Here is a 24,787-nt window from a genome sequence, read left to right as displayed (position 1 = left end):
TCCTCTGGACTCTTTAGTGTCCTATTTTTTATTAGTCTTTTCTGGGGGAGCCCCGTTGGCTCCCCGGAGCTATCTGGGCTGATTTGCTAATGTGTCAGACTTTGACATCAGTCATGTGTATGGAGTTCTGTGGGCCTACTAGGGCTTGGGCATGGTTCTGGGACCATGCGCCAGAACCTGGCCCGCCTCAGAAGAGGCACTTAGGAGGAGCCTCCTCGTTAGGAGGCACGAGGAGCAATGGCCTTTAGAAACTCCCGTGTGGTTGGAAGTTTGTCTGCCATTGACCGGGTTGGGCACCCAGAAAGGTAAGCGTCCCAAAACAACCCCCTATTCTCGTGAGAATTGCTACAAAAAGCCGAACAAAGGGATAGAACTCCCCAGAAACGAACAAACTAGTATGACGTCACATGTCACCACGCCACTGTCTGCACAGCTTCCCCCTCCCTGGGAGAGGGAAGGGGGAGCCCCAGATCCCCGCACTGGCAATCCACCTCTCAGTTCTGAGGCTGATGCTCTCGGCAACGGTCGTGTGCTCTGGCTCCAGTGGTTTTCAGCGCTGTGCCTTGTGTGTGGTGAATGTCCTCTAGGTGGTGTATGAGCCAGGAGTGATTCTCCAGTACTCAGGCTGTGTGCACCTAGGGCTTCCTTCCCTAGCCCTGTAAGTACTGTCCTTGGGGCCACCTTCCACAAGTTCTTTGGCTTCTGCCTCTGCTAGAATGTTTACTGCTTGGTTTTCGGCCGCCCTTTGTGTGCTAGGGTGTTCTGTCTCCCTTGTTCGCCTTAGGGTAGGGGGCAGTTTGCACTGGTAGGGGTGCAGGGTACTGCACAGCTTGTTTTCACCAATCATAGCGGCCGGCTCTGTTCCGCCTGGGCACGCTGTCCTCTTGTGTGAGGTTTTCTTTTTCTTTTTGTTTGCCTTCCTGGTGGGGGGTCTGCCTTGGTTCTTGCCCCCTGTGTACTGAGTATTCTTCCTTCTTCCGGTGGTTCCCCCTGCTAAGTGAGTGTACACGTCCCGGGGGTTCAGTTCTTAGAAAGTTGTTCGGTCGACTTGGGCGTCGGTTAGCAGTACCCTGCCTGGGCTTCCCTGAGCGTGAGTTCCATCTCAGGACCCTGGGAATCCCCACGGGGAGACATGGGTTCGATGGATGTGACCCCGGAGTCCTCCGCCTTGATTGCGAGTTCGAGAGTTGCTCTGTTCCCTTGTCTCAGGGTGACTCACTGTTTTGCCTCCTTCTGCTGCCTGTGGGGTAGGTGGCACCTTCGGCCCGGAGTCCTGCAAGTTATGTTGCTTGTTTGGGGCTCTGTTACCCGGTCTTACGCTGACTATGCGGGTGCAGGCAGCACGGATGTTGCACATCGAGTTCAATTGATGGCGACGCTTTGGGTTGTTTGCTCCCTGGAAGCCCCGAGGCTGCCCCATTTTTGGTTGTTGTGACGGGGTAAGGGGTATTGGTTGCTTCGGGTTTGTTTTCATCTGCGCCCCACTTGTTTTTCCCCTGTTGTGGTCTAGTCTGGTCTTCCCCCCTTCCTCCCTGCATCCAGATCCTCACCGTCTGTGGGTTCGGGGTTGGGGTGGGGCTTCAATGGTCCTGAGACTCGGGCGGTCTCTGGGAATTCCCCTTCCAGGGAAGTGACAGGCATTCGAGCCTGTTCCTCCAGCCGTGTTGTATGAGTCTGCCAGTGGGCTCCCTTCCTTAGTACTTTTCTGGCTGCCCCGGCTTTTCTTGTAAGGCTGGGGCTTTGGGGGGATGGCTCGGCCCCGGGGCCTGACGTGTGGGTTCCCAGGGCTGGGGAGGGGCCGACTTGGGGAGCCTCGGCCCCCGTTGGACCCCGCCGGGGTTTTCTTCCGTATGAGCGGGGCTTGCGGTTACATGAAATGAGGTTGTCCTTTTCCCTCTCTACGTATGAGTTGTTGGGCGTCGGCCCTGCATCGGGTTTGGTTCCTTGTCCCTTGGGTCTGTCAGTTCTGTCCTGTTGGTGGGTACTCTTCTCCGTTTACTCACCCTTCTTCTTTGGGACAGGGTTTCTCCATCATGTTCTCCTCTTCTCGGGGTTCTATATGACTTTTGGTCTCGAGTGCGACTGTGCCTTTATGTGCCTTCGTGATTTGTGCTTGCTTCTGTGTGTTCTCGAAGCTGCTCGTTTTCTTTAAATACTCCTCGTTAGCGCTTTCCTGCCGAGTGGGCTGTGCGGTTCGGACCTTGTGTCCTGCGCATGCGCCGTGGGAGTTTGTTTTGGTAATGGGCGGTGTACACATGTGCTGGTGTTCCGTGTCCTTTTTCTCTCGGGTGCTTCGCCTCTTGTTCCTCTCATCTCTCCAGTGCATGCCCCATAGCTACTGGGGGTGTTCTGGCTTGCCTCTATGGGGAGGATGCAGGGCTTTCCCCTGCATGTGAGTGGGGGGGGGGGGGGGGGCGCCTCATTCGCCTCTACTCTCCTCTTCTCCTGCATGTGCTGCTCTGGCCTTCTTCCAATGGCGGTGCTTCTGAAATCTTCTCGGCTATGTTGTGTTGTGACGTGTTCGTGCCTACATTCTGCAGGTGAGTTTATGAGGTCTGCCGTCTACTTCGGCTAGGCGCTGGTTCATGGGTTTTGGTTACGAATGTAAGACCATACTTACACAGATGATTGTAGATGGCCTATTGGCCCATACGAGGCAGCTCCTATTTATACCCATCCAGTCCCACTCATATACATGTCCAAACCATGCTTGAGTCAATCAAGGGGCTCCGCCTCAGCCATGTTACGAGGTACTATGGTGGATGTAACTGTTATGAGGTAAATGTTACCCTCTCAGGATGTTATGAGGTGACATTTTGCTGCAGTTTTGATTCTGGGGATGTGTGTTGGGGATTGGTTGTGGCATTTTGTTTGGCCCTTCTGTGATTCTTCCTGGGGCCTAACTTGTTTGTCTGTGTTTTGTTACACGGTGGGTCACAGCCCCGTTTTTCATGGTACTATCTGGGTCACTCCTTCCCTGCCCGTCTTGCAGTGCCTGGCTTAGCCCTTCCATGTACATTGGATTCTCTGTACTCACCTAGTTGTCCTCACCTAGTTGTGCTTGCGGGGTTTGAGCTTTGACTCTTTAGTCCGGCCTGTCACCTGTCATTCACCTGACATCTACGTGGCCTCTGTGCTTACATAGTTGTACTTGCCTAGTTGTGCTTGCAGGGGTTGAGCTCTGGCTCTTTGGTCCCCGCCTCTCAACTCTCAATCGACAAATGTTCAGCTTCTTGTGCCTACTGGGCTCTCATATCTACGCTTGATGCTGTGTATGGAGTCAGCCTCCACCACATCGCTTCCTCATGCGTGCCATTTGTCTTCTACGCTGACACTGAAATACTTCTTTCTAATGTCTCTGACTCATTTGGGCACTCAATTTCCACCTGTGTCCCATAGTGAGTGTGCCCCTTGTTTTAACTAGTCTGCCTTTATCTACCCTATCGATTCCTCTAAGAATCTTGCATGTGGTGATCATTTCCCCTCTTGTTTTTCTGTCTCCCAGTGCGTGGGGTTTACTTCCCGTAGTCTCTCCTCGTAGCTCTTACCCCTCGGATCAGGTGCTAGTCTGGTGGCAATCCTTTGCACTTTTTCCAGTTTGGTCTTGTTGTGTTGGGACATGACCGGCAGCTGTGTGTGTTGTTGGTCGGGTCCCTTTCATTCCCGTTTGCTGCCTGCCTGCCTTCTTCCTCATCCGCCTTCTACACTTTTGTCTCTAGCTGTTGGTGCTGGAGCTGCTGTTCTGGTCTTTTTCTTGCGTTTTTTCCGTTTTTCTCATTTTTCTCCTACACATTGGTGTGTGTTTTGTATGTGCCTTTCGGCTCTCTTATTGCCAGGTTTGGGTTCCTGGTTTCCTGGCTTATCCCGCAAGTTCGGGATAAGCCAATTTTCGAGGTTCCGTGATGTCCCTTCTCTCGAGTCTCGCATCGGTTCCATAGTCTCCGATTCCTGGCAAGCTCACTGGTGTTGGGGAGTTTTTCTGTATGGCAGACGTTCCATCTCCTTCCTTGTCGGCTTGGATTTCCAGCTCTGCTTGCTCAGTGATCACACCTGAAATCTTCCCATGGCTCCACCTCTTTCTAGGCTTGATCGGTACATGGCGAGGCTGATTCGGTTCTACCTCGAGTCTTTCACCATCTGTTGGTGGTCCGGTGGCTTCGTTGTTGGTGGTCCGGTGGCTTCGTTGTTGGTGTCCCACCTGCGTGCTTCTTCTTGGCAGCGGTGTAGGGATTTTTGGCAGTTCTTCCTTTTTCTTTCTGTCCCTTCTTAGGTTTGCTGCATTTTGTTGGCGTGGTCGGTGCCTGCTTTTGTGGAGGTTCGGGGCCGTCATCTTGCCACATACTGTCGCATTGTTTTGTGTGGTGCTGGTGGAACCGCTCCTGGTTGCTTCGGTTTTGGAGTTGCCTCTGCAACACTTCGCAAGCCGTCTCAGGCATAGTTCACCTCCGGCCTGCTTTTGTGCCGCTTGAGCCGGCCTGGTTTTTGGATTACATGCTCTTTCTGGGGGGAGCCCCGTCGGCTTCCCTGAGCTTTACCGGCTGATATGCTAATGTCAGACTTTGGCATCAGTCATGTGTATGGAGTTCTAGGGCCTACCGGGGACCACGGCCAGAACCTGGCCCCCTCAGAGAGGTAAGGGGAGCAATGGCCTATAGAAACCCCCGTGTGGTAGGAAGCATTCTATGTCTGCCATCGACCGGGTCAAACATCCAGAAAGGTAAGCATTCCAAAACAAACCCCTATTCTGGTGAAAATTGCTGCCTAAAGCCGAACTAGTGGATAGAACTCTTCAACAGAAAACAAGGAAACTAGTATGACGTCATACGTCACCGCGCCGCTGTCTGCGCAGCTCCCCCCTCCCCGGGAGGGGGAAGGGGGAGCCCCAGACCTCCCATGCCGGCTATCCACCCATCAGTTCTTCGGCTGATGCTATAGGCACCGGTTATGTGCTCCGTCTCCAGTGGTTGTTTCAGCACTGTACCTAGAGTGTGGTGTCTGTTTTCTAGGTGGTGCGTGAGCCGGGAGTGATTCTCCAGTACTCGGGCTGCATGCGCCTAGGGTTCCCTTCCCTAGGTGCCCTGTAAGTACTGCCCCTGGGGCTTGGGGCCGCCTTCCACAAGTTCCTTGGGTCCTGCCCCTGCTTGGCTGTTTACTGCTTGGTTTTCGGCCGCTCTTTGTGTGCTCGGGTGTTCTGTCTCCCTTGTTCGCCTTAGAGTAAGGGGCAGTTTTTTGCACTGGTGGGGCGCAGGGTACTGTGCAGCTTGTCTTTACCAATCATATCGGCCGGCTCTGTTCCGCTTGAGTACGCTGTCCTCTTGCGGGGTTTTCTTTTTGTTTATCTACCTGGTGGGGGGTCTGCCTTCGTTCTTGCCCCTTGTGTTCTGAGTTTTTTCCGGTGGTACCCCCTGCTAGGTCCCCGTGAGTGTACACGTCCCGGGGGTTCAGCTCTTAGAAAGTTGTTTGGTAGCTTTGGGTGCCGGTTAGCAGTACCCTGCCTGGGATTACCTGAGCGCGAGTCCTGTTATAGTAAACCCTCGGGACCCTGGGAAACCCCTGGGGGTGCGCGGGTTCGATGGGTGTGACCCCAGAGTCCCCCCCTCGCTTCCAGCGAGTTTGAGGGTTGCTCTCGCCTTTGTCTCTGGGTGACTCTCTGTTTTGCCTCCATCTGCTGCCTGTTGGGTCGGTGACACCTTCGACCCGGAGTCCTGCGAGTTTGGTTGCTCGTTGTGGCTCGGTTACCCAGTTGTGCTGACAAAGCGGGTGCGGGCAGCAGGGGCGTTGCACTTGAGCCTTGGTGGTGGCAACGTTCTCGTGGTTTCCTCCCTGGGAGCCCCGGGGCTGCCCCGTTGTAGTTCGTTTTGGGACTTGGGGGTGTTGGTTGCTTCGGTTCCATCCACGCCCCCTTGTCTTTCCCCTGGTTCACCCTTCCTGCCTGCATCCGGTTCCTTACCGTCTGTAGGTTCGGGGCGGGGTTTTTGATGGTGTTGAGACTCGGGCAGTCTCGGGGAATTCCCCTTCCGGGGTAGTGACGGGGGCATTTGAGCTTGTTCCTCCAGCCGAGTTGTATGAGTCTGCCAGTGGGCTCCCTTCCTTAGTGTTTTCACGGCTGCCCCGGTTTTCTGGTACGGCCGGGGCTCTGGGGCCTGTCGGCTCGGCTCGGCTCGGCTCGGCCCCGGGGCCTGTTGTGTAGGTTCCTGGGGCTGGGGAGGGGCTGACTTGGGGGGCCTTGGCCCCGTTGGATCCCGTGGGGGTTTTTATCCCCCTCTAGGCGGGGCTTGTGCTTATGCGGAGTGGGGTCTTTCCTCCCCACTCGCCGTACGTGCTGTTGGGCGTCTGCCCCTCCCCGGGCTCGGTTCCTTGGCCTTTGAGTCAGTTGGTTCCGTCCTGTGGGTGGATGTTTCCTCCCACCCTTTTTTGGGACGGTGTTTTCGTCATGTTTCCCCGTTCGATGGGGTTCTACGTGACTTCTGATCTTGGGTGGGCTTGCGCCTTTGTGTGCCTTCTGGACTAGTGTTGGCTTGTGTGTTCTCGAGGGTTCGGGAAGGTTTTTCGCTACTTCCTGCATTATTGGAACGTCTGTCGGCTCCTCGTCCTTGTTGCCGTTTTGGGCTACTTGTGGCCCGGTTGGGCTACTTGTGAGCCAGGTTGGGCTACTTGTAGCTCTGTTGAGCTACTTGTCGCCCTGTTGGGCTACTTGTCACCCGGTTGGGTTCCTATTTTTGGGTCTTTGCTTCTTTGGCCGATTTTATTGTTCCTACTTCCTCTTTTGGCTACTTTTCTAGTACAGTAGTCCTGGTTGGCTCCTTCCCGCAGTGGGTTGTGCGGTTCAGCCAGCGTGTTATGCGCATGCGCCGTGGAGTTTGTTTTGGTCTGGGCGGTGTTTCAGTGCTGGTGTTTTGCACCCTTTTTGCTATGGTGCTTCGCCTCTCGTTCTTCTCCCTGGCTGCGATATGTGCCCCTTCGCTCCGGGGGTGTCCTGGTTCCCAGTTGTGGGGAGGACACCGCGGTTTTCCCTGTGTCATGGGTGTGGGCCGCCTCCTTCGCCTCTCCCTGCTCTCCTGCGGGTCTGGCAGGGTCCGGCTCTGGCGTCTTCACCTGGCGGTGCTCCCAGGTTCTTCGGGGCACGGTTGAGTCGTGTCAAGTTCGTGCCACCGTTCGCTAGGTGAGTTTCTGCGGTCTGGCGTCTTTTGGCCGGGCGCTGGATGCAGTGTTGTTTATATACCTGTATTTAGGTATTTCTGGGGGGAGCCCCATCGGCTCCCCGGAGCTGTCCCAGGCTGATATGCTAATGTCAGACTTTGGCATCAGTCATGTGTATGGAGTTCTTAGGCCTACCGGGGACCACGGCCAGAACTGGGCCCCCTCAGAGAGGCAAGGAGAGCAATGGCCTATAGAAGCCCTGTGTGGTTGGAAGCATTCTATGTCTGCCATCGACCGGAACAGGCACCCAGAAAGGTAAGCACCTCAAAACAAACCCCTATTCTGGTTAAAATTGCTACCTAATACCGAACTAGTGGATAGAACTCCCCAACCGAAAACAAGCAAATTAGTGTGACGTCACACACTGCCGCGCCGCTGTCTGCGCAGCTCCCCCCTCCCTGGGAGGGGGAAGGGGGAGCCCCAGACCCCCCACGCCGGCTACGCACATCTCAGTTCTTGAGGCTGGATGTCAAAAACGCGAAAAACCGCCGACAGCGGCGCGGTGATGTATGACGTCATACTAGTTTCCTTGTTTTCTGTTGAAGAGTTCTATCCACTAGTTCGGCTTTAGGTAGCAATTTTCACCAGAATAGGGGTTTGTTTTGGAATGCTTACCTTTCTGGATGCTTGACCCGGTCGATGGCAGACATAGAATGCTTCCTACCACACGGGGGTTTCTATAGGCCATTGCTCCCCTTGCCTCTCTGAGGGGGCCAGGTTCTGGCCGTGGTCCCCGGTAGGCCCTAGAACTCCATACACATGACTGATGCCAAAGTCTGACATTAGCATATCAGCCGGTAAAGCTCCGGGGAGCCTCCGGGTCTCACCCAGAAAATGGCGTTTCATTACATTCAACGCTGGTTTTTTCTCTTCTCCTCGGTTTGTTGTGACCCCTTCCCGAGTTGTTTTCCGAGTCTCTTTTCTTGTTGGTGTTGGCCTCCGGGGGTTGGGTCGGAGAGCTTCATGCTCTCCTCCGGTGCCTGGGTCTCAGCTCTTTTGGTTCTCCTGATAGTTTGTGCGTTTGCAACCGTCTTCTACTTTTCTGGCGAAGACTGGCTCTGCTGTTTTCCGGAGGGGTCCTTGGGTTGTTTGATGCTTGGTTGGTCTGTCTGGGGGTGCATCGTGTGTTGTTTGGTTGTGGCGCTTTGCTGTGCTTGGCATGCCACGGCTGCTGTGGACGGGGTCACGCTTTTGGTTGTTCTGGGTTTCCTTCTTCCCTGTTCCAGGGTGTGGTTCTCTCGGGTCGTTCGTGGGGTGGTTCGGTCCTGCCAGCCTGCTGTCTGTCCCCGTGCCCCAGTCGTTCGTTTGTTGGCTATGCGTTCCTTCATTGATGTTCCTGGGCCTTGTCGGGCCTGTGTGCCTTGGGTTTGCAGTTGCAGTTTTGGCTCCGCTTCGCATTGGGGTGTGTGTGATTTCTGCCTCCCGGGTTCGGTCCCCTCTTGTTTTTGTCTTTGGGTAGGTAGCTCCGGGGAGCCGACGGGGCTCCCACCCCCCCCCCCCCCCCCCCCGTCCCCCAGGAACCAGCATCGAATGTAATGAAATGCCATTTTCTGAGTGAGACCCAGAGGCTCTCCGGCACCCCTTCCTCCCCTCAGTTTGCATTTTTTTCGTGTGTTTTGATGTCCAGCCTCAGAACTGAGAGGTGGATTGCTGGTGCGGGGGTCTGGGGCTCCCCCTTCTCCCTCCCAGGGAGGGGGGAGCTGCACAGACAGCGGCGCAGCAACATGTGACGTCATATTCGTTTGTTCGTTCTTGTTTGGGGAGTTCTATTCCCTTGTTCGGTTTTTTGTAGCAATTTTCACCAGAATAGGGGTTTGTTTTGGGACTCTTACCTTTCTGGGTGCCTGACCCGGTCAATAGCAGACATAGAATGCTTCCAACCACACGAGGGGAAAGGGGGGGTTCTATAGGCCATTGCTCCTCATGCCTCTCTGAGGGGGCCAGGTTCTGGTTCATGGTCCCCGGTAGGCCCTCAGAACTACACAGGACTGATGCCAAAGTCTGACATATCATATCAGCCCAGATAGCTTCAGGGAGCCTCCGGGTCTCACCCAGAAAATGACGTTTCATTACATTCAACCCTGATTTTTTATATAGAGTACTTTACTAATTTTTTATTTTAGAAATTGTATTATTGAGTGTGTAATGCATTATTGATTATATAGTTATCAGATTTATTATTGCATGAAGTTCTTTGTGTAACTTTTTAATGTTGACTTTGTTTACCTCTGCATTTTTCACCAGTGTCACGTGACAACTCCAAAGGTGTAAAAAAAAAAAAAAAATTATTTTTTCAAATATTGTTAAAATGCATTTCCTGAGCACAGAACATTTAAAAAAAACATTTTTTACCACGTTTTTTTACTTTTTTTTTTTTTTTTTTGACCATGTCGTAGCTCAGTTGATTAAGGCAGCGTCTGGGATGCTCTCGGACGTAGGTTCGAGTCCGCGTCAAGGCCCTTGTGGATTTGTTCATTTGATGCATCACACTATTGTGATTTCTGTGTGCTCTAAGCTATGTTTCAACATTTGTTCAGGTGACCTGCCTAAACTGTTAAGAACAACACAGTGGAGTCTCTCTGGATTTGGCACTGTAATTAGGAGCCGTTTACTTTTCACATGCACATACACTTCACTCTCAAACACAGTGAACCCCAACTTAACACTTTATTCTCTCCCACACTTGCAAATGTCTTTAATTGCTTTTATGTCTTAGTACTTGAGCAATTGGACAGATTGCCATATAGTTGATGACTTGACTAATGTAAAGTATACAATGACACCTGGCAATTGAAAAATCAAAATGATTATTTGCGATAAAGGCAATGTCAGGGAGTAAGTGTCAATTTATGTGAAAAGTATACAAAATTATTTAAAAAAATTACATCTTTCAGATGCTGCACAATATTCTACAGCTTTGGATCGTTTGACAGAATCATCTGTGCCAACTTTGTCTAAAATGGTAGGTCGAGTACGACCTGGTTCAAAAGGTGGGAAACGGCCGTCTGTTTCCCAGGCTGGAGAAATGGGTCCCATATCAGTAGATATTCTAGTTCCAATTCTCAACTACTTGTTTCCTGATGCTGAAGGAGAAAAGCAGCTTGCTCCTTTTCCTACTATTTTGAGTCAAGTTCCAGAGTGGACTGTTGATGGTCAGATTGGTGAACATCCATTGAAGGTAAGATCAAATTGTAGTTATTTTAATTTAGTTATTTATGAAGGATAATAATCACTTGTCAAAAAAAACCTGTTGAAAATTATCATTTATAGAGTGCAATCAGTTTTCAATTAAATCAGACTGAAATGTAATCATAAACTGAAGAAATTAAATGCTTTACACTTGCCCCCCCAAAAAATAAAGTAAAAGCTGTATATTTATGAAGTTATAACTACAAATAAGTGACGTTTGAGGAAAATGATTTCATAATATTGTAAAATACCCAAATCAGGAAAATTAACTGAAAACCATTTTATCATTATATGGTACCTTGTTTTTCTAGTAAGCTCTTCTGGCAACCCTATACCACATTAACATTATTTGGCTGTCCTGTACTCTTCGTGTCATTAATTAATTTTGTCGCGGGAGGGGGTTTGAGGAAGCCTTTATATATATATATTATATAAATACAGTATATATATATGTCGTACCTAGTAGCCAGAACGCACTTCTCAGCCAACTATTCAAGGCGTGATTTGAATAATAAGCCAAGTTTTCATGAATTAATTGTTTTTCGACTACCTAACCTACCTAACCTAACCTAACTTTTTCGGCCACCTAACCTAACCTAACCTATAAAGATAGGTTAGGTTAGGTTAGGTAGGGTTGGTTAGGTTCGGTCATATATCTACGTTAATTTTAACTTCAATAACAAAAAATTGACCTCATACGTAATGAAATGGGTAGTTTTATCATTTCATAAGAAAAAAATTATAGAAAATATATTAATTCAGGAAAACTTGGCTTATTAGGCAAATCGGGCCTTGCATAGTAGGCTGAGAAGTGCATTCTGGCTACTAGGTACGACATATATATATATATATATATATATATATATATATATATATATATATATATATATATATATATATATATATATATATATATATATATATATATATATCATGTCGTACCTAGTAGCCAGAACGCACTTCCCAGCCTACTATGCAAGGCCCGATTTGCCCAGTAAGCTAAGTTTTCCTGAATTAATATATTTTCTCTAATTTTTTTCTTATGAAATGATAAAGCTACCCATTTCATTATGTATGAGGTCAATTTTTTTTTATTGGAGTTAAAATTAACGCAGATATATGACCGAACCTAACCAACCCTACCTAACCTAACATAACCTATCTTTATAGGTTAGGTTAGGTTAGGTAGCCGAAAAAGTTAGGTTAGGTTAGGTTAGGTAGGTTAGGTAGTCGAAAAAACATTAATTCATGAAAACTTGACTTATTAGGCAAATCGGGCCTTGCATAGTAGGCTGAGAAGTGCGTTCTGGCTACTAGGTACGACATATATATATATATATATATATATATATATATATATATATATATATATATATATATATATATATATATATATATTTATATATTTATATATTTATATATTAGTATGTTTTGGTAGCAGTCTTTCCTGTAGACATATATTATTAAATATGACCGAAAAAGTAAGATTAATAATTCTAACACGAATTTTCTCAATCTTTCGTACATTACGCTTCACTGTTGGAGGTAAATCAAAAATTAATTCTCCAAAATTCATTTTTATTTCTAGTCTGACGCGACACGGGCGCGTTTCGTAAAACTTATTACATTTTCAAAGACTTTTGTTCACAAATACACAACTGAATAGAACTTACGTATCTCTGATTTTATATCTACATTTGAGTGAGGTGGGAGGGGTGATGTGGCATTAACACAAGACAGAACAAGAGGGGATATTAATAGGGTATTAAAAGTATCAACACAAGACAGAACACAAACAATGGGTATTGAATAGAAGTGTTTGTAGAAAGCCTATTGGTCCATATTTCTTGATGCTTCTATATTGGAGCGGAGTCTTGAGGTGGGTAGAATATAGTTGTGCAATAATTGGCTGTTGATTGCTGGTGTTGACTTCTTGATGTGTAGTGCCTCGCAAACGTCAAGCCGCCTGCTATCGCTGTATCTATCGATGATTTCTGTGTTGTTTACTAGGATTTCTCTGGCGATGGTTTGGTTGTGGGAAGAGATTATATGTTCCTTAATGGAGCCCTGTTGCTTATGCATCGTTAAACACCTAGAAAGAGATGTTGTTGTCTTGCCTATATACTGGGTTTTTTGGAGCTTACAGTCCCCAAGTGGGCATTTGAAGGCATAGACAACGTTAGTCTCTTTTAAAGCGTTCTGTTTTGTGTCTGGAGAGTTTCTCATGAGTAGGCTGGCCGTTTTTCTGGTTTTATAGTAAATCGTCAGTTGTATCCTCTGATTTTTGTCTGTAGGGATAACGTTTCTATTAACAATATCTTTCAGGACCCTTTCCTCCGTTTTATGAGCTGTGGAAAAGAAGTTCCTGTAAAATAGTCTAATAGGGGGTATAGGTGTTGTGTTAGTTGTCTCTTCAGAGGTTGCATGGCTTTTCACTTTCCTTCTTATGATGTCTTCGACGAAACCATTGGAGAAGCCGTTATTGACTAGGACCTGCCTTACCCTACAGAGTTCTTCGTCGACTTGCTTCCATTCTGAGCTGTGGCTGAGAGCACGGTCGACATATGCGTTAACAACACTCCTCTTGTACCTGTCAGGGCAGTCGCTGTTGGCATTTAGGCACATTCCTATGTTTGTTTCCTTAGTGTAGACTGCAGTGTGGAAACCTCCGCCCTTTTCCATGACTGTTACATCTAGAAAGGGCAGCTTCCCGTCCTTTTCCATCTCGTAAGTGAAACGCAGCACGGAACTCTGCTCAAATGCCTCCTTCAGCTCCTGCAGATGTCTGACATCAGACATCATATATATATATATATATATATATATATATATATATATATATATATATATATATATATATATATATATATATACACACACACACACACACACACACACACACACACACACACACACACACACACACACACACACACACACACACACACACACACACACACACACACACACACACACACACACACACACACACACACACACACACACACACACACACACACACACACACACACACACACACACACACACACACACACACACACACACACACACACACACACACACACACACACACACACACACACACACACACACACACACACACACACACACACACACACACACACACACACACACACACACACACACACACACACACACACACACACACACACACACACACACACACACACACACACACACACACACACACACACACACACACACACACACACACACACACACACACACACACACACACACACACACACACACACACACACACACACACACACACACACACACACAGAGAGAGAGAGAGAGAGAGAGAGAGAGAGAGAGAGAGAGAGAGAGAGAGAGAGAGAGAGAGAGAGAGAGAGAGAGAGAGAGAGAGAGAGAGAGAGAGAGAGAGAGAGAGAGAGAGAGAGAGAGAGAGAGAGAGAGAGAGAGAGAGAGAGAGAGAGAGAGAGAGAGAGAGAGAGAGAGAGAGAGAGAGAGAGAGAGAGAGAGAGAGAGAGAGAGAGAGAGCACCACTTGGTTTCCGAACTTTAGTTATCCGAAACTTCCAGTTTCCCGATTGGGGTTGGGGAGTCATGCTACCCGAACAAACTAGGCTGGCAGGCTGGGAAGGAGGCAGCTTCCTACCCGAACAAAGTTCGGGTAGGAAGGGGTCCACCAAGCGTCACGCCGGCTTGTGGTGGTGGGTGGGCGATGGTCCAGTTTGCCCACTGTGACTTCACAGATTCACGGCCTATTATTCCTATTATTTTGAATTGCCATAAGGCTGGAATGTTCATTCTGTGCTTTTGTTTTACATATCTGCACAATCAAGAAACATCTGTTCACCATGTTGGCTCCAAATGCACCCATTGCGTCAGTGATGGCTGACTGGTGGGTGGATGGACGATGGAACTTAGGTGGGAGGCAGTATGAATGAGGGGGGGGGAGAATCAGTGAGAGAGGGGGGGAGAGAGATGCTAGGAGGGAGGGGGAGGTAGGGAGAGATGTTAGGAGGTAGGGAGAGATGCTAAGAGGGAGGGGGAGGTAGGGAGAGATGCTAGGAGGTAGGCAGGAAGGGATGGAAGTAGTGAGAATTAGGGAGGGAAAGGCAGGCTGGCAGGCACAGGCAGGCAGGCAGGCACAGGCAGGTACAGGCAGGCAGGCAGGGAGTGAGTGCATGGTAGTCACGAGGTTGAACCGCGTGACCTTGAGAGATGGGATGTAGGGGGGCGGGTGGTTTGTTGGTGGTGGGGGTGAGACCGGCTCATTCCCGAAGATAAGCCTAACACACACTACCCGTTAGCATGATGGCAGGGGGGGAGGCAGGCTGGCTGGAAAGGAAGCAGGCTGGCAGGCAGGCAGGCTGGCAGGCTGGCTGGCAGGCTGGCTGGCAGGCTGGCTGGCAGGCTGGCAGGCTGGGAAAGAGGCAGGCTGGCTGGCAGGCTGGCAGGCTGGGAAGGAGGCAGGCTGGGAAGGAGGCAGGCTGGGAAGAAGGCAGGCTGGGAAGGAGGCAGGCTGGGAAGGAAGCAGGCTGGCAGGCTGGGAAGGAGGCAGGCAGGCAGGCTGGGAAGGAAGCAGGCTGGCAGGCTGGGAAGGAGGCAGGCTGGCAGGCTGGGAAGGAGGCAGGCTGGGAAGGAGGCAGGCTGGGAAGGAGGCAGGCTGGCAGGCTGGGAAGGAGGCAGGCTGGGAAGGAGGCAGGCTGGCAGGCTGGGAAGGAGGCAGGCTGGCAGGCTGGGAAGGAGGCAGGCAGGCAGGCTGGGAGGCTGGGAAGGAGGCAGGCTGGGAAGGAGGCAGGCAGGCAGGCTGGGAGGCTGGGAAGGAGGCAGGCTGGCAGGCTGGGAAGGAGGCAGGCTGGCAGGCTGGGAAGGAGGCAGGCTGGCAGGCTAGGAAGGAGGCAGGCAGGCAGGCTGGGAAGGAGGCAGGCTGGCAGGCTGGGAAGGAGGCAGGCAGGCAGGCTGGGAAGGAGGCAGGCTGGCAGGCTGGGAAGGAGGCAGGCAGGCAGGCTGGGAAGGAGGCAGGCAGGCAGGCTGGGAAGGAGGCAGGCTGGGAAGGAGGCAGGCTGGAGGGCAGGCTGGCAGGCTGGGAAGGAGGCAGGCTGGCAGGCTGGGAAGGAGGCAGGCTGGCAGGCTGGGAAGGAGGCAGGCTGGCAGGCTGGGAAGGAGGCAGGCTGGCAGGCTGGGAAGGAGGCAGGCTGGCAGGCTGGGAAGGAGGCAGGCTGGCAGGCTGGGAAGGAGGCAGGCTGGCAGGCTGGGAAGGAGGCAGGCTGGCAGGCTGGGAAGGAGGCAGGCTGGCAGGCTGGGAAGGAGGCAGGCTGGCAGGCTGGGAAGGAGGCAGGCTGGCAGGCTGGGAAGGAGGCAGGCTGGCAGGCTGGGAAGGAGGCAGACTGGCAGGCTGGGAAGGAGGCAGGCAGGCAGGCTGGGAAGGAGGCAGGCAGGCAGGCTGGGAAGGAGGCAGGCTGGCAGGGTGGGAAGGAGGCAGGCAGGCAGGCTGGGAAGGAGGCAGGCAGGCAGGCTGGGAAGGAGGCAGGCTGGCAGGGTGGGAAGGAGGCAGGCAGGCAGGAAGCGATATATGGGTGTTGAAGTGAACTGTGAACCACGTGACCTTTGAGAGTGTGTGTGTGTGTATGGGTATGGGTTTGGGGTGGGGGGTGGGGGAGGTGTGTCGGTGGTGGGGGGAGAGGGGGAGGTGTGTCGGTGGTGGGGGGAGAGGGGGAGGTGTGTCGGTGGTGGGGGGAGAGGGGGTGGTGTGTCGGTGGTGGGGGGAGGGACCGGCTGACTCCGTAAGCCTAACCACACTCCACAGACCTGTGACCCAGATTTGTTTCTTAAATGTACAGTACATCATCGTATATTTTAGGCAGGATGTGCCTGCAGGCTGGCAGGAAACATTCAGAGGATGTTTGCCAGACGTCTTAATAATCAGTTAGGAACAATTAAGGACTTTTATAAAGCGGATCAGGACTTCACTTATTGATGAGTACAAACAAAACACGGTCGCATTTACGCCATGAACCTGACGATTTTTTTCCCTAGAGTTTTTTTCATAAATTTTTCGGAAAAATTTCTTTTTACATTTCTAGTTTATTTTTCCCCTCTATTTCTCGTATACGAACTTGCATGTTAACCGACGGGTCTCGTCCCCAAGGGGTTCGGAAACCAAGTGGTGCTCTGTATATATATATATATACTGTGTATATATATATATATATATATATATATATATATATATATATATATATATATATATACACTGTATATATATAAAAGTTTGTGAGGGTACCACCTCTGGTGCCAATGTGGGGACCCATAGCCTCGGAGAAGAAAATAAAAAGTATTCAGAGGAGACCTTGTGGTTTCTCACTGAACACTAATATTATCTTCTCCTACCACCCCCATTCTTTTGTATGTACACATATATATTTACTTTATTTGAACTTTGTTACAAAAAACGAGTTACATATGGGTTACAAAGATGGTTATCATAGGTTGTCGAGTTCCTCCAGCTCCTCAGATGGCGGGCAGGAACCCTGGATGCAGTGCGCATTTCCCCTCTGTATCGCCACACTGAGGCGCTGGAAAAGAAAGCTTGCAGCTCTTGGGTCCCTTGTTGTTTCAATGAGCCTAGAACCCAGTTCCTTAAAAAAACTGGTAGCACTTTTACCCCAGGCGCCGAGTGTCTCAGAAGCAATGGGGACAAAATTGTAGTGGTGATCCAGTTCACTATACTTACGGGATTTGGCTGCTTCCCTGTGGGTGGCAGCGCCACCTGGTTGTGCAACACTGAGGTTAATGTAGGTGTTAGCCAGGGTTGATACGCACGTGTAGTCCCATACCAACTGCTTGCCATTCTTCCAGGGGTTCACTGTGATACCATCCGGGCGACCAATAAGAGCATCAGAGTTACGGGGCGTTAGGTAACGGGGCTCTCTTTCAGCTGGGCATCCAGCTGTGGTGAGGCTCCTCCTGATGATGTCGTTAACTTCATTGTGCCTCGAGTGCCATTCCCCTGTGCTTTGGCAGAGTAGGCCATGGTGGCCGTACCTGTCAGCCACCACCTCGCCGCAAATACACCTATATCTGGTGTGGATTGGGGCAGCAAGGCGGAGGGCCACAGCAATTCGGAGGGCGTGTGGTGTGAGACGCGTGCCAGTTGCCGACATTGGGGTTGCTAACAAGAAATCCCCTGCATGTGGTGCTGCTACTGCTGTGAGGCGAGCAATGTCGTGTTGTGTTGTTGCAGCACCCAGGCACTCTGCAGCAACTTGGTCTACAATGGGGCCATCCCAGCTGGATTGCTTGTGGGCTTTTGGGGATGGTGGTTGAGGTGATTGGCCTGCACGAGAGGCCCACTCTGTGGCACAGCGTGTAAAATTGGGATCATGTACACCTGCCAGCTGATGTAAGTGGGCAGGTAGAATTTCCTTCACAAGGTCGTCGGATGCTGATAAGGAGGACAGGAAGGCTGGAACAGCGATTTGCGTTGCTGTTCGAACTCCGAGGCCCCCAAGTCTTACGGGAAGAGAGGCTTGTTTCCACTGTAGGTCATCGAGAGAGAGGTTAAGGGCTTTTTCTAGCATTGATTTCAGTAACCGGTCATACTCACTTAGTTTTTGGCTACTGTAAGATGGTGAACACCTCAGAAAGTAGGTTAACCTGGGGAGGGACAGACATCTGGTGATGAGGTAGAGTGCATCATGAGCATCAATATCCTCAATCCTCCCATCCATCCTCTTAAGGTCGGCGATTTTCTTATCAAGGACCTCATTGATGGCTTTCAACCCCAGGGGAGCTCCTAGGAGTGTGCTGTCTTCAGGTTTAGTTTTATGGATATTTGGCAGAAGACCCTCTATTCTCTCTACGATGCCCTGGTTGGAACATATTATTTCACATTTAGAAGGGTTCAGGGTGAGGCCTAAAACTGCACCTTCCTCCTGGATTTTTCTGATGTCCTCCAGGAGGGAGTCTTGGGAACCAGCTAGGGTACCATCATCCAAGAACCAGATGTTAAGCTCGCTGGACAGGACCTCTGTGACTTGTTTGATGACTAAGCAGAAAAGGAGAGCAAGGGGGTCACCCTGTTGGACGCCTTCTCGCGAGTCAATTTCATGTTTGCCAAAAAAGTAGCTTAAGATCCATACTGTAGCATGAATGTACAAAAGGGTAGAGGGAAGGGAAATGACTATGAACCGCACGGAGTACAGCATCCCTCCGCACCAAATTGAAGGCATTTTTGAAATCTAGCTTGATAAGGGCCTTCTCGTCTGTGATGTTGGCGATGAAGGCTCGAGCTGCATGGGCTGCCGCCTCACACCCTTGTGGAATGCCAAACCCGAGCTGTTTTGGCTTCAGCATGTTAGCCGCTGCATCACTAACTGTTCTTGCAGCTGCCTTTGCGACGAGACGCCGGAGAGAATTGCCCACAGCTATTGGCCTGATCCCTCCATCCTTTTTCTTTAGAGCACAGAGAGATGCTCCAAAAAAGATAGGTCTTATGGACGCTGGTATGTTGCCAGCTAGACATGTGTTGGTGAATCTGGTTAGTTCCACCAAGAGGTTCTTTGCAATGTCACCCAGTGCAGGGTTGAGCATTTGCTTGAGGTGGTTGGGTTTTAGTCCTGTGAACCCACCTGCTGATCCTGTAGGGAAGGACATGGCTGCTTTATGGACCACAGATTCAGCCACCCAGAGAGGTTCTGCTCCGGTAGCCCCCATTTGTACAATGTCGTCCTCACGCGGAGCCCTGGGTGGGTGTTTCTCCCTTAGGGCTTGAGCTGTTGCGGCATCTCTGTCGGCAATTGAGTCCTCACTGGTGATCACTCGTATTGCGCCAATAGTGTTTCCTTCTTCTATTTTCTTGGTGACTGATGTTCTGATTTTTGATGTCTCGGATATGCCACTGTTGCTCTTCCTGCCGTGGGTGTTTCTCACGCGAGTGGGAAGGCGCACCTGGTTGTCCTCCCTGGGAAAATCATTTATAGCTTTGATGACTGAGGCAGCTAAGGTTTTGTCTCTCCTTGCAGGAGTGGCTAGACATATGTTGCCAAACATTAGGAGGTTGTGCCATGCTTGGGTCGTTCCAGGAGAGTCGTTGACCTTTCTCAGGAGGGCAGATAATTTGGCTGCTGCATGGGGGTGGGCTGCTTTAGGGATGTGTTGCAAGGTTCTGGCCGATGTTGCTTTGATTGCTTCTAATAAATTTTCTGTGGGAATGAAGGTCTGGGAGGTGTTTTGCCTTACGGGCGGTGTGGGCTGTTGATTGGTGTTCTCCCTGGGAGGGCGCTCAGAACCCAAACACCTGACTCCGTTGTTGGAATGAATGCGCACATTATTGTCCCTCAACCGGATATAGCATACCCTGTCACACGTCTGACATCTACCGTGTCTATCCCTGCTTGATGGCTCATCTCGGCTTGGAGAAGCCTGGCTATCTGTCGAGAGCTGCGACATGGGCGGGCACTGGGCGGGCGCTGGGCGGGCGCTGGGCGGGAGGGTGGACGGCGGGTAGAGACTGGAGGGTGGGCGGCGGTTGGAGGCTGGGGGGATGATCAGCTGGCCGTGGCACCTACTACTCAGATGAGTGGTAATACATATACCACCTCTATACAAAGTGTGGGTATACACCCACTACACAATATGTGGGTATACATTGGGTGGGTGGGTGGCGTAGACACACATGGGAGCCTCCCGGCTTCTATGGGCGGGTGGCAGGGTGGCCTCGTGGGTGGGGAGGCGGCGTGGTGGGGTGGGTAGGAGGGGGAAGAGCAGGTACTTCCCGGCCTGGGCGCTGGGTGGGGGCGGGGGTCAGGGCGACACTAACACTGGTATAATTCCCCCGTATATCACTGCACAATAATGAATGAATCACACACTTGTAATCTGACTCACTGCACGTGTGATGTACTAACCATATGATAGATATGTTGCGCCAATTATCGCTGACAACGTAACTTGTTCAACAAAACTTTCAAAAAAAGAAAAACACAAAACACTATTTGGCACACGCGTAACCCCCACCTCTCTCTCCTGACCACACAACACCCCTCACTCACCCCCCACCTCCCCTCACTATGGGAGGCCTGCAGGGTCCATCCTGGCCCCTCACACCAGCCTCCATGACTCCACACTGCCAACCCACCTGTTTTGATAAGTTTTGATAAGTTTTCACATAGATGGTACACCGTAGGCACTTCTGGCCACTCCCACGTCTGCTTGGTGTATTCACGGTGAATATGGTTGAGTCTTGGTACGGTGAGGCCAAGATGTCTCAGGGTAATGGCTGAGAAGGCAGCAGCTCCTCCGCCACACGTCCGTCCCCTAGGCCTCTCCCTCTATATATATATATGTTGTACCTATTGGCCAGAATGCACTTCTCGGCCTACTATGCAAGGCCCGATTTGCCTAATAAGCCAAGTTTTCCTGAATTAATATATTTTCTCTAATTTTTTTTCATGAAATGATAAAGCTACCCATTTCATTATGTATGAGGTCAATTTTTTTTTTATTGGAGTTAAAATTAACGTAGATATATGACCGAATCTAACCAACCCTACCTAACCTAACCTATCTTTGTAGGTTAGGTTAGGTTAGGTAGCCGAAAAAGTTAGGTTAGGTTAGGTTAAGTAAGTTAGGTAGTCAAAAAACAATTAATTCTTGAAAACTTGGCCTATTAGGCAAATTGGGCCTTGCATAGTAGGCTGAGAAGTGCGTTTTGGCTACTAGGTACGACATATATATATATATATATATATATATATATATATATATATATATATATATATATATATATATATATAATATAATATAATATAATATAATACATAATATAATATAATATATACATCGGCTTACGAATGCCCCTCTTTACAAACTTTCTGAGTTACGAGCCCAATTTCTTCATAAAATACGAATCGGTTTAGGAAATGTAGTTTGTTGATACACGTATGGCCGACCTAGCGCGTGGTGGTACGACAACCATGCCTCAGTTTACTAGTGCCTCCTGCCTAGTGACAATCTCGCCTGAATTCTTTGTAAAGAATTTTAGTGTTTTTTCGGATTTTTGGTTATTTGAACATAAAAGTTATTATTATATATCTTGCCATGGGTCCCAAGAAAGCCAGTGATAAGGTTCAAGCCAAGAAAACACATGTGAGAATGACTATAGATGGTAAACAAGAGATCATTCATAAACATGAAAATTGTAGATTGGTTGAACTAGCTAGGCAGTACAACAAATTTGTCAACGGTATGCATTGTAATTGCTAAGAAAAAGGACATTATGAGTGCTAAAGTGGAGAAAGGCATATCAACAGTCACGAAACAAAGAACACAAACACTTGAGGAAGTTGAAAAGTTATTAATTCACCCAGAGTAAGCTGTAGTAGGCTGTTGTTAACCTTTTTAATGACTGTGTGATGTCTCACTTCAGACAAGTGTTCAGGTGTTACAATGTAGGGAAAAAAAACAAGTGTCACTAGACAGGTTTTTAGTGAGAAAATAGAGCAGTGAGCCACAAGCAGGTCCTCGTGGTATGCAGGCAAAACGTGCCAGTGTGTGTACTGTACCTCCAGAGAAGTCATCACTGCCTGATGTTATAATGGAAGGGGGACTCGCCTTCCAAACACTAACACCTCTCCTCCTTTCCCCCTCCTCACCATCTTCCATACGCCAACAAGTCATCAATAAAGGTAAGGAATAACTTGTACATACTTTAGTACTAAAGATTTGGGTGAATTAGGTGTAAAATTTAGCTTGAAGTTAATTTTTTGAGTGTGTGGAACGGATTAATTCAGTTTACATTATTTCTTATGGGAAAATTCGCTTCCGTTTACAAATTTTTGGCTTATGAACCGTCACTGGGAATGGATTAAATTCATAAACTGAGGTACCACTGAATATATATAAAATTTAGGCTTGTATCAAGTTTTCCCCCCAAGATTGAACTGCTGACCCTTCCTAGGATGCAGCCTAACTCCTGGGTACCCACTGTTCAGTGCATTAGGTGAAAGGAAATGTGCAAAAATGTGCACCTGGCAATCAAACACAGGATTCCAGGGTGAGAATCAAGAATGAGAGTAATACTGTAGTAATGTACTTAAATTAAAAGTTTTATAAAGTAGGTTGTATAATTTTCTTATCAGCCTACCACTAGTTAATCTTTTCAGATGTCCAAACCAATATGTATTTCTCTTGACCCCACTCTGCTGCCTCTCACCTTCGAGCCAACTCTACTGTCTATATTCCATACACTTCTGCCATTCCACGCTCATGCTATTTTTACAGAGACTGACACTGGGTGGCCTATATGTAATGTCACCTGGTCCATCCCTCAAATGATTACTCTTGTAACATTTGTGCCTTTGATTATTCTTCCTTAAGAATCCAGAATCAGATTATATATTTAAAGTTAAAAAAAAAATCTTCAATACTCCAATCTGAACTGAATTAGTTCACAGCCATTAGTTTATAATGAGACAATTAAAAACTTGCCTAATCTGAAAAATCCAAGATAGGAGTGAGAAGATGTGAAATAAGTTTTTAGTGTTGAGACTTCCTTACAATGTTTATACAACAAATAAGCAGTAGAAAATAAACATCAGACAATTCTGAGGCATGTCCACTGTTGGTTTTAGCACTTGATAGCTATTGCTGTGTTTATCTCGATATTAAAATTTATTTTTCTTTCAGTACCTAACCATTTAAAGTTTCACATTTTGTTTATTAGTTTGGATACGGTCACAGTTATCACTATTCATTAACTTATAAACAGAACTAGTAATCTTTGTGTTTTGTATGTAGAGCCCAGGGTAATATGTGGAATTAGGTACATAAGCACTCTTTTTATATGTTAAAGCTAGATAGTTATATCTGTGAAATAATCATACTGCAATGAGCTCAAATCTTCTCTGGATTTATATACTGCACTGTGTTTTCTCATGCAAGATCTATCTAATTAAAACTCGCTAACTGCAACTTAAATATCCAGAAATATGATGAATTATTTTTCTTTAGACATATCTTCAGTAATAAAAGTAAAGATAAGGACAATTATATTTTAATATTAAGAGTATCAAAGTTTAGATATTTGTCTTAAAAACATAATAATTTGTTTCAGAGTTTACTAAGTAATATGAAGAGTAGTGGTGTTGATGGTTTAATATGGCGTTTGGCTGTTGTGTTGAGTCATGTGATCCACTCTCTTGGTGGATTGCCAGCTGCAGCTCATCTCTGGCATGAAGTGGTTTTGGAACTACGATTTCGCTGGGACAATGCAATTTTAGTCCCAGGTATTGGCAGTGGGTCACCTGATCTTGCATCAACATTACTTCACCAAAAGCTTCAAATGCTAAACTGTTGTATAGTTCGAAGAAGGGCAAGGGAGAAGTCCATGTCTAAATCTAGTAAGTGATTATCTGCGATTTATTCAATTTTAAAATTTATTATTGACTTTTGTGTTGGGCTTAACCCCTGGGCTGTTCTTGTGATTAGAGGGTGACATATTTTGGCTGCAATAGGGCGAGGAAGTCTGGCAAAACTGAGGCGTTGACAGAGCAATCGTTGGAAGATGAGGATTCGAACCTGCATCCGAGAGTATCCCAGACGCTGCCTTAATCGACTGAGCTACGACATGGTCAAAAGGAGTTGAAACCAAAGTTCTACTGAACTCACTGGATCCTGCAGCCTCTCCGAGGCACAAACCAGGGTTTTACACAACTTCCCCCATGCACTCAAGCTATGTCAATAGCTATGTTCTTCCTCTTCGCCCTTACTTCATTACACACAGAAATCACAATTGCGTGATGCATCAAATGAACAAATCCACAAGGGCCATGACGAGGATTCGAACCTGCGTCCGAGAACATCCCAGACGCTGCCTTAATCGACTGAGCTGTGTGTAATGAAGTAAGGGCGAAGAGGGAGAATGGCATATTGACATAGCTCGAGTGCATGGGGGGAGTTGTGTAAAACCCTGGTTTGTGCCTCGGAGAGGCTGCGGGATCCAGAAAGTTCAGTAGAACTTTGGTTTCAACTCCTTTTGACAATGACGTAGCTCAGTCGATTAAGGCAGCGTCTGGGATGCTCTCGGACGCAGGTTCGAATCCTCGTCACGGCCCTTGTGGATTTGTGCACTATATTTTCACGTTATATATAAGTATCTACATTTGTGCTCACCATAGGGAACCACTAAGATGATAAAGCGATTCTTGACAATAACAGGTGGCCACACAGAGTCAGCAGATGGAGCTACCTCCCTCCCTCCCTCTCTCCTTCCCTCAGCATTACTGTTCCTACCATACTATGTACAGCTCTAATTATCATAATCCTGCTATTATCAGAATCTTGGTCATTTTTATCAGTCAGGGGTCTTCTATAATACTATCATC

At 48.6% G+C, this 24,787-nt stretch overlaps 1 protein-coding gene across 2 annotated transcripts in view; it reads left to right on the top strand.

The window, feature by feature from the left end:
• LOC123766391 (RAB3 GTPase activating protein subunit 1) overlaps positions 1–24,787 on the top strand; it is a 155,734-nt gene that overhangs the window by 85,308 nt on the left and 45,639 nt on the right. For both annotated transcript variants that reach the window (XM_069308414.1, XM_069308413.1), the window contains exons 8-9: positions 10,095–10,378; positions 23,518–23,803. In XM_069308414.1, coding sequence (XP_069164515.1) covers positions 10,095–10,378; positions 23,518–23,803 — 570 coding nt within the window. The remainder of the gene's footprint in view (positions 1–10,094; positions 10,379–23,517; positions 23,804–24,787) is intronic.

Source organism: Procambarus clarkii, chromosome 62, assembly GCF_040958095.1.
Source record: "Procambarus clarkii isolate CNS0578487 chromosome 62, FALCON_Pclarkii_2.0, whole genome shotgun sequence".
Lineage (NCBI taxonomy): Eukaryota > Metazoa > Arthropoda > Malacostraca > Decapoda > Cambaridae > Procambarus > Procambarus clarkii.
The sequence above is the reverse complement of the archived record's forward strand: the minus strand, read 5'-3'. Positions and strand labels throughout refer to the sequence as shown.